The sequence below is a fragment of the Vulpes vulpes genome, chromosome 12, assembly GCF_048418805.1.
Source record: "Vulpes vulpes isolate BD-2025 chromosome 12, VulVul3, whole genome shotgun sequence".
Taxonomy (NCBI): domain Eukaryota; kingdom Metazoa; phylum Chordata; class Mammalia; order Carnivora; family Canidae; genus Vulpes; species Vulpes vulpes.
In genome coordinates this window covers 147366478-147379550 of record NC_132791.1, presented here as the reverse complement: position 1 = coordinate 147379550, position 13073 = coordinate 147366478, and the positions used below count along the sequence as shown (strand labels likewise).

General features: G+C 40.4%; 1 protein-coding gene across 1 annotated transcript in view; it reads left to right on the top strand.

Moving 5' to 3' along the window:
* ROR1 (receptor tyrosine kinase like orphan receptor 1) overlaps positions 1-13073 on the top strand; it is a 400859-nt gene extending 387786 nt beyond the window's left edge. The window contains exon 9 of the mRNA XM_072730721.1: positions 8558-13073. Within this exon, the coding sequence (XP_072586822.1) occupies positions 8558-9985 (1428 nt within the window). The 3' untranslated portion in view covers positions 9986-13073. The remainder of the gene's footprint in view (positions 1-8557) is intronic.

Below are 13073 nucleotides of genomic sequence, written 5' to 3'. Positions count from 1 at the left end.
TCTTTGAAAATGTCCACAACCTCCCAAAATGAGATGGCTCTGGCTTTAAGTTTTTAAAACATAATCATTTCCGTTTAGAAGTAGAGCTAATTGGTTCACAATTTGAACACTGTTTACCTCAGAACCAGTAAAATGCACAAGAAAGGAAAATAGGCTTTGGAGTCAAGCAGATTCCTATCAATAGCTAATTCCAGATACTCAGCTATCTCTATATAATCTCCAGGACTCTTGTGCCCCACGGAGGCAAAGGCTGATGTGGAAAGGTTCTGTTCATTTGTCCCAGTCAACTAATGAATACAATAGAAAATCACAGAGTAAGGTCTAGATCAGAGACCAGAGAGCAATTATACCTTGACATTCCACCTTTTTTTTTTTTTTTAAGATTTTATTTATTCATGACAGACACAGAGAAGCAGGCTTCTCACAGGGAGCCCAATGTGGTACTTGATCCCCGGACCCAGGATCATGCCCTAACCCAAAGGCAGATTCTCAACCACTGAGTCACCCAGGCATCCTGACATTCCACTTTTATACCAGTGGGCTTTATGCTTTTAAAATTATGGATCCCTTTGAGAGTCGAAATGAAAGGTGCCAATTATTCCCAGAAAAATGCTCCAGCTTTGGAGTCAATCATATTGGATTTGCATCTTGGCATCACCTCTTAATCGGTAGGCTTCTTTCGGCAAGCCACTTAACCTTTGAATGTCTTAATTTCCTGATCCATAAAATGGGGACACGGTAGTATGACTCTCTGAGGATTGGGATAAAAGTTAAATGAGTTAACGCAGTAAGCACCTAAGGACTTGTGGACTAGTCACTAAGAAAACAGCCTTCATAGTCTGACATAATGACTTACCAGCTGTGGGATCACTTAACCACTCTGTTTCTCAAGGATTCCATCTGTAAGATAGGGATAGTAGTCACAGCAACCAATTTCATGGGGTTACTTACAGCTTAACATATCAGCACTCCAAAAACAAATTTTAGGCATTTTTATGGTCTCAGTGTCTAGCACAGGGCAAGGATTCAATATATGATCATTATTTTTTTTAAAGATTTTATTTATTCATGACAGACACAGAGAGAGAGAGAGACAGAGACAGACACAGGCAAAGGGAGAAGCAGGCTCCACGCAGGGAGCCCGATGCAGGACTCGATCCCAGGTCTTCAGCATCAGGCCTTGGGCTGAATGCGGTGCTAAACCACTGAGCCACTGGGGCTGCCCCCATGGTCACTATTATTAAACTCAGAGTACCGATATCTAGGGTAGGAGCTGTGTTTTCACTCTTAATGCTTCTTGCATGGGTCCTCGTACACTATTCTGCTTGAATGCTCCTTGGTATGTAGTATCATACCAAAGTATGTAGTCAACTGATGGATACAACTGGGTATTTAAAAAGATCCCACACCATTGGCTGCCTACAAAAGTAGAATAAACTGATGACCTTGCCCAGCATATAGAGTAATTTAATTTCAAAACCTTGAATTTCACTAAGAGTAGCAGAATATAAACACAGTAGACACCAGCCAATGGTTCTTGTGTTTATTTTAACTGGCATTTCCAAAGCATCTTTTGAAGCAAAGTGTTATTTTCTCTGGCTCCTAGAAGTCAAAATTTCTCAGCCAGATTCTTCAGACACATTGTAATCATTCATCATGCCAGGAGCAGAGATCTGGACCCCTAGTAATTGTCTGATCCAGAAAGCCATATTCATTTATTTCTGTGGTTCTGACAGTGAAGCCTGCAGTTCAGGAACATCCTCATAATCTGGACTTGTCAGAAATGCAGGATCTCAGACCTACAGAATCAAAAACTCTGGGATTGGGTCCCAGCAATCTGTGTTTTAACAAGCCTTCCGGGGGGGGGGGTGGGGGAGTTCCCATGCATGCTCTGAATTAGACTATGCTGGTTCGTACTTGAGAATCAGAGAGCAAGTTCCCAACAGATCTTTGGATCTCAAGGAGAACTGTGCTTCCAAAGAGAAAAAGAACCTGGTAATGTCCTATTACCCCAAATCCTGCTCTTAATTTTAATGAGGCTCCTTATCCATCTGCCACCTACATAATGACAAATGCCACCGTATGGAACATGCTCTTCTCCCGAAGACACTTGGGTCCAGCTAGAATTAACAAATGTATAGCAAATGAGATTTGTAAAAGGGCAGTAGTCTTGAAGCATTAGGGCACGGGAAAGGAACCAGTATAGGGGCTGAAGGTACTACAGGGGATGGTTTGAGTCAGTTGTATAAAGAGAGTTCAGTTCTTTCCCAACATCTGCTGCTGGAGTCACCCTCCTGTCCTGGAGAACTGCCCTGGGCTCTGTTCCCCTCCACTTCATGTCAATCAGATTTTTATCTGTGTCCAACTTCAAGTTGGGCCCCAAAGTAGAGCATTCATACCCTATTGAGGTTAGAAGCAAAAAGTCACAAATCCATGGATCCGTGCTACACACAAATGCAAGCCATCACGAAATCCTCACCTCATCTCCTACAGTAATCACTTCTATAAAGTGAGCAGGAAATGGCAGGTCAGTCATAAGCTGTGTCACCCAGAGGAATCATTTCAAATGTATTATCACCTAAGGTGTAACTTCCCAAAGGTGGAAGGAGATAAAGTCGTTGAGTCTGTCCTCTTATCCATCTGCCACCTACATAATGATAACTTTTTAAAACTCTACTCATGATTCATTGCTTGCATATATCTAAAGGTAATATTTCTAAAAGGATCCCACATCCTATTTAGTATTTGTCACCCAGGAGAAGGAAGTCACCAACATCAGCCTGGCCTCCATCAGCGGTTTAGACAGGACTGCAATAGTCACATCGGAACCATGGCTAAGTGACTGTCATCTAAAATGTTCTCCCTTCATTTTCCTTCTGTGAAGAGCTCATTTAAGCTCTAATTGAGTCGCTCTTGAAAATTTTCTAAGGGAAGAAGCAGATTTGGATTTTAGAATCATGTACCAACTTCTACATCAACTTTGATTTTTCTCCCCCCAGAATTGTATCGTTTTTAAAACGTCACTGAGGCAGATGTGTGTTTACTTTGAGGGGTAAAAATGTTAACATTTAAACTGAAAGCCTGTTTCGGTTTTAAGGTACTTAATTGCCTTACAGCATATAATAAACCGAGCCCATCTTGTCATTCAACTAATGGAGGGAGTGATAAAGAGATAGGAGCCCAGGACCCAATTCATTCCATTTTTCCTTTGTACTTGGTTTACTTTGGCACCGCGCCTCATGTGTATTTTACACTTCTTTACATTTTGTACATCCCTGTATGACAAATACTTGTCAAACAAAAACTAAACAGATTTATAACCCCTTAACTTGAAATGAGCCAAAATTGAACTGCCAAAACTTTATGACTTCATTTTCTTTCATAGTTTTCCACTACATTGGTTCAAACAGACAAACCCCACTTGAGGTCAAGCAGAGGTCATTTCACTTTCATTACTAAAATATAATTTACAATATGCCAGACCTAAACAAGTTTAGCCTAAAGGGTTTGTATAATGTAAACCATCTGTTCCTCAACAATACAGCTCATTTCCTGCCGTCACTGTACAGTCTACTGACTGCTGCTTTAAGGGTTTTTATGATTTTTTAACTAGTTCAGGATTTATGTAAAATTCGAAAATGAGTCTATAGTTAAGACACATTTGTACCAAGTAACTTGAGCATTTTAAAAATGCAAATCACTGTGTAAATTGTTCCCCTGAAACCAAGCTCTGAGCAGTTTTTCTGGGTACTTCTATGCCGGCTGCCGTACAGGTGTTCCAAGGAGAGGTTTTGTGAAATCTGCCATTTTTGTTGCCTTCCATGCCTCTTTCCAAAGCAAATCCCCAAGTACGGTTATGACTAGCTGTGGCGAACAGTTCCTTCCTTCTATTGGCTAGAGAAGCGCTGGGACTCTGTGCTCTATGACCCACCGGGTACAGGTGGGATCTGACAAGACACACTTGGGTCAAGATGGCCTCTCACATGTCTGAACAGGGAAGAAGAACCATTGTAATTCCGCGGAGTGGCCACACACTGCAGGCTGACCTCACAGCCCTGTAAGGTGTCAGGCTCGAAGCTGAGCCTCCAGAGACATTGTATGTCAAGTTCAGATTGCTGGCCAGCAAGCTTCTCTGGTTTCAGACAGAATGGTGTGGCTCAAAGCAGAAGGCCTTGCAGTGCAAGTGCACTCTTTTTGGCTCTTCTAAAACTTCTTGATACTTTTCAATCCTCTTTCTCCATCCATAAAATGGTAAGAGTTCTTTTTCCAAGAGCAAATAGAAAAGAACTAATTTGCTTACCTCAGTGAAGGGGAATGCAGCCAGTCTTCTTAGCCATGAAGCCCAAGGGGCCCTGTGTCAGGACGGTGCCAAGGTCCTGTCCACCCCTCTTCTCTTCCAGTCCCCAGAAGTTTGGCTAGCTTGCTTTCTTGTCCCATCTGCCACCATGTACTCTTGACATGGGTTCTTCCTCCCACCACCCATCTTCATCTCCCAGAATCCTAGAGGAGCTGGCCACCTAGAGAGTGTACCAATGTACCAACCTTCAGGCTGCCATAACACAGTCTCTGTTTTGAGATTGAAGATTTTTAAGACTTTAAGATTTTTGTTTTAAACCGATAACTATAGGAGAACAGGGAAAAATTACTAGGAGGAAGTTAGATGCATTTTTTTAAAAGATTTTATTTATTTATTCATGAGAAACAGAGAAAGAGACAGAGAGAGAGAATGAGAGAGGCAGAGACACAGGCAGAGGGAGAAGCAGGCTCCATGCAGGGAGCCCAACATGGGACTCGATCCCGGGTCTCCAGGATCAGGCCCTGGGCTGAAGGTGGCACTAAACCACTGAGCCACCCGGGCTGCCCCATTTTTAAAAATATATAAAGGGAATCATAGAAAACTGTCCAGAACTACTTAAGACTGTAAATGGATCTAAACCATTTGCATTTACTCCACTTCCTGGATTACTTTCATAATAAGGATAATAAGATTGATTTAAAGATCACTTACTAGGTAGAAATTACTTTTATACATTGTTGCATTTAATCCCTAGTTTAACTATGGATGCTGCATATTATATTATTTAATGGATATGGAAATAGAGGTTTAGAAAAAAGTTAAGCTCACCCAAAGTCAAACAGCTAAGATACAGGACCTACGTTACAGGATGTTGTCTTAAATGAGTTAATATTTGTTAAGTGCTTAGATCAGTATCTAGCATATAGTAAACGTTATGTATTAACTAATATTAATAGAAAGCAACAGGTCCAGGATGCAAATTCAGATTGTTATGACTCCAGAGATCACAGAGTTTGAATATGCTGCACTGCCAATGCATTTCAGCAGGGGCAGAAAAAATGAGTCGTCCTAATTCCTAATCACATTCATCTAATATTCTTTGAGTGTAATTAGTAATTCCTGTAAAATTCTAGTACTCAGTCACATACCCCTCTTTCTCACCAAAGCTTCCAGATCCTGTTTAGGTGGAGCAGTAAGTAATCCCTATGATGCCATTCAAGGGACCTTCATTTAAATCAGATTCATTTAAATCATTAGGGAAAATTGTGATAGAAATCCCAGTCTGAAAAAAAAAAAAAAAAAAAGAAATCCCAGTCTGAACATCATGTGGGAGAAATTCACCTGGGGTTAGTCTTCCCACGAAAGCAAAATCATCTGGGATGCCTGGGTGGCTCAGTGGCTGGGTGCCTGCCTTCCGCTTGGGTCGTGATCCCGGGATCCAGGATCAAGTCCCGCATCGGGCACCCTGTGAGGAGCCTTCTTCTCCCCCTGCCTGTGTCTCTGCCTCTCTCTCTCTCAGTCTGTGTCTCTCGTGAATAAATAAAAAAATCTTAAAAAAGAAAAAGCAAAATCATCTGAGTGCCACAAGAGAAAAAAGTAGGGTTTGTGCAAATGGTTTCTTTTCCCATCACCTGCATGCTGCTCTCCCAGAAGATCAATGTAGCTCCCATAGGAATCCAGCTCCTGGAAGCAAAAGGAAAAATAGTGGAGGGACCTATAGCTGCAAAAGAAATTTCCATATACAGTCAGATAGAAAGATTGGTCATATGTATTTACTTTTTTACTTTTTTCTTGGTTCAAAAAATTTTTAAGTATTAAAAAGCATGAAGTGAAAACACTCCCAGCTTTGTCCCCTTCCTTCTGGTTCCCACCTCTGTTCTCCCCTGCCCCCCAACCACCGCTGTTTCCTGCATGTCCTTTCAGAGTTTCTTCATACATATGCAAATAATTATGAATATATCCATTCTTTTCCACCTCCCCTTTCACACAAAAGCAGCATGCAGCATTAACTGTTCTTTTGCTTTTTATTTTTGACTTAGTAGTAGGATTTTGGAGATCTTTCCATATCGGTACTTAGAAAACATCTTCATTCTTACACTAGATACTCTATTTATTATTTAATGTAACAGGTCTCCTCTAGGAGACCTTTAGGTTGTTTCTTTTTTTTTTTTAAGGAAGTTTTGTTTTATTTTATTTTTTTAGAGTAAGTACAAGCAGCAGAGGGCGGAGGGGTGCAGGAGAAAGGAAGAGATAATCTTAAGCTGGCTCAACGCACCTAGCACGGAGTCTGACTTGGGGCTCAGTCTCACAACTCTAAAATCATGACCTAAGCTGAAATCAAGAGTCAGACAGTCAACCAACTGAGCCACTCAGGCATCCCCATTTTAGGTTGTTTCTATTCTTTTGCTACTGTAATACTATAATGAATAGAACTGGATAAATAAGCTTTAATTTGCTGAATGTTTAAAGCAATGTGTTACCATTACTTACAGCAGAAGTAACTTTCCTGTAAGACATTTCCAAATACAGACCACTTGAGATCTGCCTTAATGAATGAGACCTATTTCAAATAGGAAATATTTGGATGGGAAAACTGATGTTTCAAAATTGTCAATTTTATTTTGTCCTTTTAAGTATTTTGCTGCATGTTTATTTATACTTATATAATTAGGTTAATGGGCACCTTGCCCTGGAAAATATCAGCCCAGAACAGAGCTAATCATCATGAATTTTAAATTAATAGTGTTTGGATTAGAGAAATATTTTACTTAATTTTCTAAACTTGTTTTAGACTGTACAGAGCTCTGAGATCTGTATGCATTTGCAACATGGTCAGCTTTAGTTGGAATAGTCAGAGCAGTATTCTTTTTCTAAAAAAATTCAAAGTGCAGGGATTATTTTTTAAATTAGTTTAAGAACAAATGCATTGCTTTTGTGATTTTTTTTCTTAACAGATTTGTCTAGAAGTCAGGCTAAATTTGTAGTGAATTTCAAAAATTGTTGCCAAGATCAAATGTGATAATTTTTAATACTTATTTTCATCGAGCGCTAGATGCTTTTTCCTGTCTGTCTTAACATCTGTTAATAAACTTGTGAGGCTGTAGGGTTATCAGTTGGTATGAAGGGCAAAGCCTCCCCTTCAAGAAATTGAAATCTGACTGAGACGACAAAATATACATTAAAAGAACAGTAACAGCAAGGGAACAACTGAAAGTTAAATAGCATTTAACCATGTACCAGACATCATGCTGAGTACTTTGCAAGTGTTAATTTACTAAAAGTTCACAAAGAACCCTACAAGATAAGTAATCATCCCACTTTAAGGACAAGGGAATTGAGGCATAAGGTGGTTAAATACTGTGGCGAGAGGCACCCAGCTGGTAAGTGGAAGAGGCAGGATTCAAATTCAGATTGTCTGACTGGGAAGGCCATGAGTGTAAGCTGCCCTCTCAGGGCCTCTTGCATGTGGTGGCATGCAGACACTAGAGCACCAGGACTCCAGAGAAGGCGGAGACCTCAGGGGGCAGGGAGAGCTTGAGAGGGAGCAAGATTTGATAAGCATTGGGGTGCACATTCCAAACCTTCCTACTGTGAGCACCTCAGGAGGACAGCCCTTCACTTCGGTTTCTCTGCCTTTTCAACCAATAAATATCCTAAGAATAAAAAAGCATTGTGGGAACAGAATTGTTAGGTAAGAATGGCTGAGATATTTAGGGGTGGACACTGAGGAGACCTATTTAAGTAAAGTGATGCTAACGGACAGAGAAGTAGCAGGGGTAAGACCAAATCACACACACCCTGTGTGCCAGGCTGAGAAGCAAGGCCATAGATCTGCAGCAGTACCCCTCAGCCTGGAAGGGTTGCTGAAATCACCCAGGGGGCTGGTTAATTCCACATTCTGATCCAGCAGGTGTGAGGCAGGGTCGAGAGCCTTCCTCTGCCATAAGCTTTGAGTGATGCTGGTGTTGCCCGTTTCAGGACCACACTTTGGGTAGCAAAGACTCTAAGGCACCAGCTGCAAACAGCTTATGGGATGTGGAGCAAGGGATGTGAATGGGCTGGGAAGGAAGGGGGAGCACGTTGCCTGTGGCACCTCCTCCAAGTTGTGGCGGACAATTTTAACGACCTACAGACCTAGAGTATTTGATTCTGTCTGATTTATAGAGCCTCTCCCTATATGCCCCACCCCTTCTTGCAGAGGCCAAGACGTCTTGCCTTAAGAAATATTTGAAACCACACTTTTTCTTTCTTTGTATACAGAGCAAGGCTAAAGAGCTGCCACTCTCTGCTGTCCGTTTTATGGAAGAATTGGGTGAATGTGCCTTTGGAAAGATCTATAAGGGCCATCTCTATCTCCCAGGCATGGACCATGCTCAGCTGGTTGCCATAAAGACCTTGAAAGACTGTAACAATCCCCAGCAATGGACAGAATTCCAACAGGAAGCCTCCCTGATGGCCGAACTCCACCATCCCAATATTGTCTGCCTTCTAGGTGCGGTCAGCCAGGAGCAACCTGTGTGTATGCTTTTTGAGTATATGAATCAGGGGGATCTCCACGAGTTCCTTATCATGCGATCCCCACATTCCGACGTAGGCTGTAGCAGTGACGAAGACGGGACCGTAAAATCCAGCCTAGATCACGGAGATTTTCTGCACATTGCAATTCAGATTGCAGCTGGCATGGAGTACCTGTCTAGTCACTTCTTTGTCCATAAGGACCTTGCTGCTCGCAATATTTTAATTGGAGAGCAACTTCACGTCAAGATCTCAGACCTTGGGCTTTCCAGAGAAATATACTCTGCTGATTACTACAGGGTGCAGAGTAAGTCTTTGCTGCCCATTCGCTGGATGCCCCCGGAAGCCATCATGTATGGCAAATTCTCATCTGATTCGGATATCTGGTCCTTTGGGGTTGTCTTGTGGGAGATTTTCAGTTTTGGACTGCAACCCTACTACGGATTTAGTAACCAGGAAGTGATCGAAATGGTGAGGAAGCGACAGCTGCTGCCATGCTCTGAAGACTGCCCACCCAGAATGTACAGCCTCATGACGGAGTGCTGGAACGAGATTCCTTCCAGGAGACCGCGATTTAAAGATATTCACGTCCGGCTCCGCTCCTGGGAGGGACTCTCCAGTCACACCAGTTCTACTACCCCCTCCGGAGGAAATGCCACCACTCAGACCACCTCCCTTAGTGCCAGCCCCGTGAGTAATCTCAGTAACCCCAGATATCCCAATTATATGTTCCCGAGCCAGGGTATTACACCACAGGGCCAGATTGCTGGTTTCATTGGCCCACCGATACCTCAGAACCAGCGATTCATCCCCATCAATGGATACCCAATACCTCCCGGATATGCAGCGTTTCCAGCTGCCCACTACCAGCCAACAGGTCCTCCCAGAGTCATTCAGCATTGCCCGCCTCCCAAGAGTCGGTCCCCAAGCAGTGCCAGTGGGTCCACAAGCACTGGTCATGTGACCAGCTTGCCCTCTTCAGGATCCAACCAAGAAGCGAATATCCCCTTACTACCGCACATGTCGATCCCAAATCATCCAGGTGGTATGGGCATCACTGTTTTTGGCAACAAGTCTCAAAAACCCTACAAAATAGACTCAAAGCAACCATCTTTGCTAGGAGACTCCAATATTCACGGACACACTGAATCTATGATTTCCGCAGAACTGTAAATTGCACGACTTTTGTAAATGTGGTTGGTATACAGGAAAAACTAGAAAGTCGTAGAAAAGATTTAAATTCAAATGTTTTTATTAAAGTAAGGTTCTCATTTAGCAGACATTGCAACAAGTATCTTCTGTGAAGTTTAACTGTGTCTTACCAAGCAGGGCGGACACCAGCCAGAAAAACAAAACAAAACAAAACAAAAAAACATTGTGAGATTAACACTCCATCAGGGGCTCATGACATGGCATTGGGATTGGTACATCTGGTTTCAAGTACTAAAAACTGCAAACCAGTGAAGAGGAAAAGAATTTGCGATTAAATATCAAACCAAAAAGGAAAGTCAAATGGTGCTTTGTGTATTTGCCTTCGTTCTCCATGACTGGTCTCTCCCCAAAATGTATATACCATAGCATTTGTCTACCTGCTGTCTTATCTTCAGGACAAATGTTCAGGAATTATGTTGGTTCAATTTAGACTCTATGCATACTTGTATGGAAATGATATTCAGAATCAAGGAGGAAACTTTAGGCAAAATTTGAAATCCCAGATGGAAATGAGCCATAAGAGAAGTGTAAGATCCCCTGAAGCCTTCCACACATTGGGGCTTCTTTGGGAAGGCACAAAGTGTGCCTCTTTGTGAATTTCCTCTGCTGATCAGGAAGGCCTTTTCCACAGTGTGTTTACACTTGCGCTTGAAAAAATATAGGGCATCAGGCCATAAGAAGGCTAGATGCAGATGCTGGAATTGATTGTTGGTTGATAGCTCACTCCGCTGCGTTAGAAATGAGGAACCAAAAGAAGCACAGTCAGGAATTTGGCCGCTTGGCCTAGATCAGCACCCATGGGGACAGCCTCACAGGAGCTTCCCTGGACCAATACCATTGAAGAAAAGAGGTGTGGCTGCAGACCAGCACATTAGTGCCTACAGCCTCCCGCATGTGAGCTGTCCAAGGTGTAGGGGTGCTCACCATCAATGAACTCTGGGGAAGTAGGAACCTCTATGACACCGATACCGAGTTCAAGTTTCTCTCGTCTTTTTTTCTGATCTGGAAATGTTCAGAGATTTTATTCCGGCTCCAGAACTTATGACAGCTTATTCCTACAATTAGTTGGAATCCAAAGACTATGAATTCTATTTTGCAAAATATTACAGTATTTAAAAAAACAACAGGCACTGAGTTCACATTTCAAAGATTACCATGAACAGAATTTTTAAAGTGGTGAATAGAAGCAACATAATCCTTTTGGCCTTAGTTAGGAGGGAGGCATCAAATGTGCATCTCATGCCACTTACTGGCTAGCCATCTTTTGCCAAGTTTAGAATTCTTATGGGTTTCAAGTTCTATATAGAAAGGAATGTTATGTTTGATTTTCTCTTGTTAGAAAATAACTCCTTTATTCTAAGAACAGTGTCTCAAGGTCTCATTTTTTTTTCTTATTTTACAGCTAAAGAAACTTATAAAGAGACTTCCGGGATATAAAATAATTCCTGGAAATGATATTTGATGAGGAGAATGCAAAAGTATTAGAAGCACATTGATTTTCAATTTTGTAAAAAAAAAAAAATTGCAATTAGGATGAGAAATCAAGGAAATATGTTTACCAAATGTGTTGCAATTTTCCCAAACACTGAATCTTCAAACAATAAACATGGACTTATCGGTACTGTGAACTTAAAGAATTGGCTATATCTGGTTTTATTGGGAGATAAATTAAGAAATATTTTTGTGACATAAATAAGCTGATTCAAAAGTTACATTTCTTAACTTTAGGTAGAGGAGAATATTTGTATCCTTTTGTTGCTATGCAACTGTTTAATGATGAAGATTCAAACCACAATTTTGTATATCATACGACAATCAATTGTTTTCCAAGAATATTTATTATTTTAAGTAAACACAATTTCAGTGAATCTGAGTTTTTCTAGGAGTCCCTTAAAGGGAAATTAGCATTCCATGAGCCAGTAAAAATACGTACTCTGGAAAAACATTACTATGGTTAAAAAATAAATTCAAGTTAGTTTTTTATAAAGAACTATAACATTTATTTTAAACATTTTATAATTACTAAGGTCATTAAGGTGAGCAAACCAAATTTCAAAACCACTTGTAATAATGTGTTTTATAATAGCACTGTGATACTACATAACACAGTCCCTTTTGTATTAAAATAGTATTTTTTTCACAAACTGAAAAATTTCTTTCGCTTTGTTGACAATGTTTTGTAAGATGACTTTATTTTCAGATCTTTTCTTTCTTTTTTTTTTTTGCACAAAACTATGTTTATGGTTTGTATCACAGAAGTGAAAATATATCTCTGCATTTTTATATCTGGTCTGTTTCTTTGTTTCCTTTGTTCATTTCTTTTTAACTCAATATAGATTTTCTTCAAATATATCATGGCAATATGCAGCTATCTTGCCCTCCCATATCTTTTCTTATTTTCACTGCATGCATTTAATCACTGTATTACCTAATGTTTGATTTGTTATTACGGGCATTTCAAATAGACAAGCATGGATGTAATGACAAAAAGGCTATTTTATATGGAGGATATGTGCATTTGTATTTCACACACCAGAGATGATATTAAACACTGATTACTTTATGCTGCTGTTTATTAAAAATGTTTACCATATAATATTATTTCCTGAATATTGCTATCATGGAGGTATTTGGGAATTTTAATATTATTTCTCCTAATTTTTGACATTTCATAGAAAAAGAAATCATAATTCCTATTTACTGCTATTTCATTGAATTTTTTTTCAGTAGGCTTTTAACGACTTGGGCATTCTTTTGCCAGTGACCACAGGTAGAAGGGAAAAATCCCAATGATTCCATGACCATATACTATCCAACTATATATGGCAAGATTTTAGTTTCTAAAATCAAGATAATGAATAATTACAACCAAATGGAATGTAAAACTTGGTTTTTCAAAGTTGCGTCCTTTTCTGCCTTGTTTCCATGTGAACTTAGCCATCAAAAATCATGTCTGAGAACTCGGAAGAAGAAAAAGCTGTGTCCATCTTATCGTGTTCAACTTAGATTCCAACCATACTGATAAAATAAAAGAAATGTGGCCGTTTAA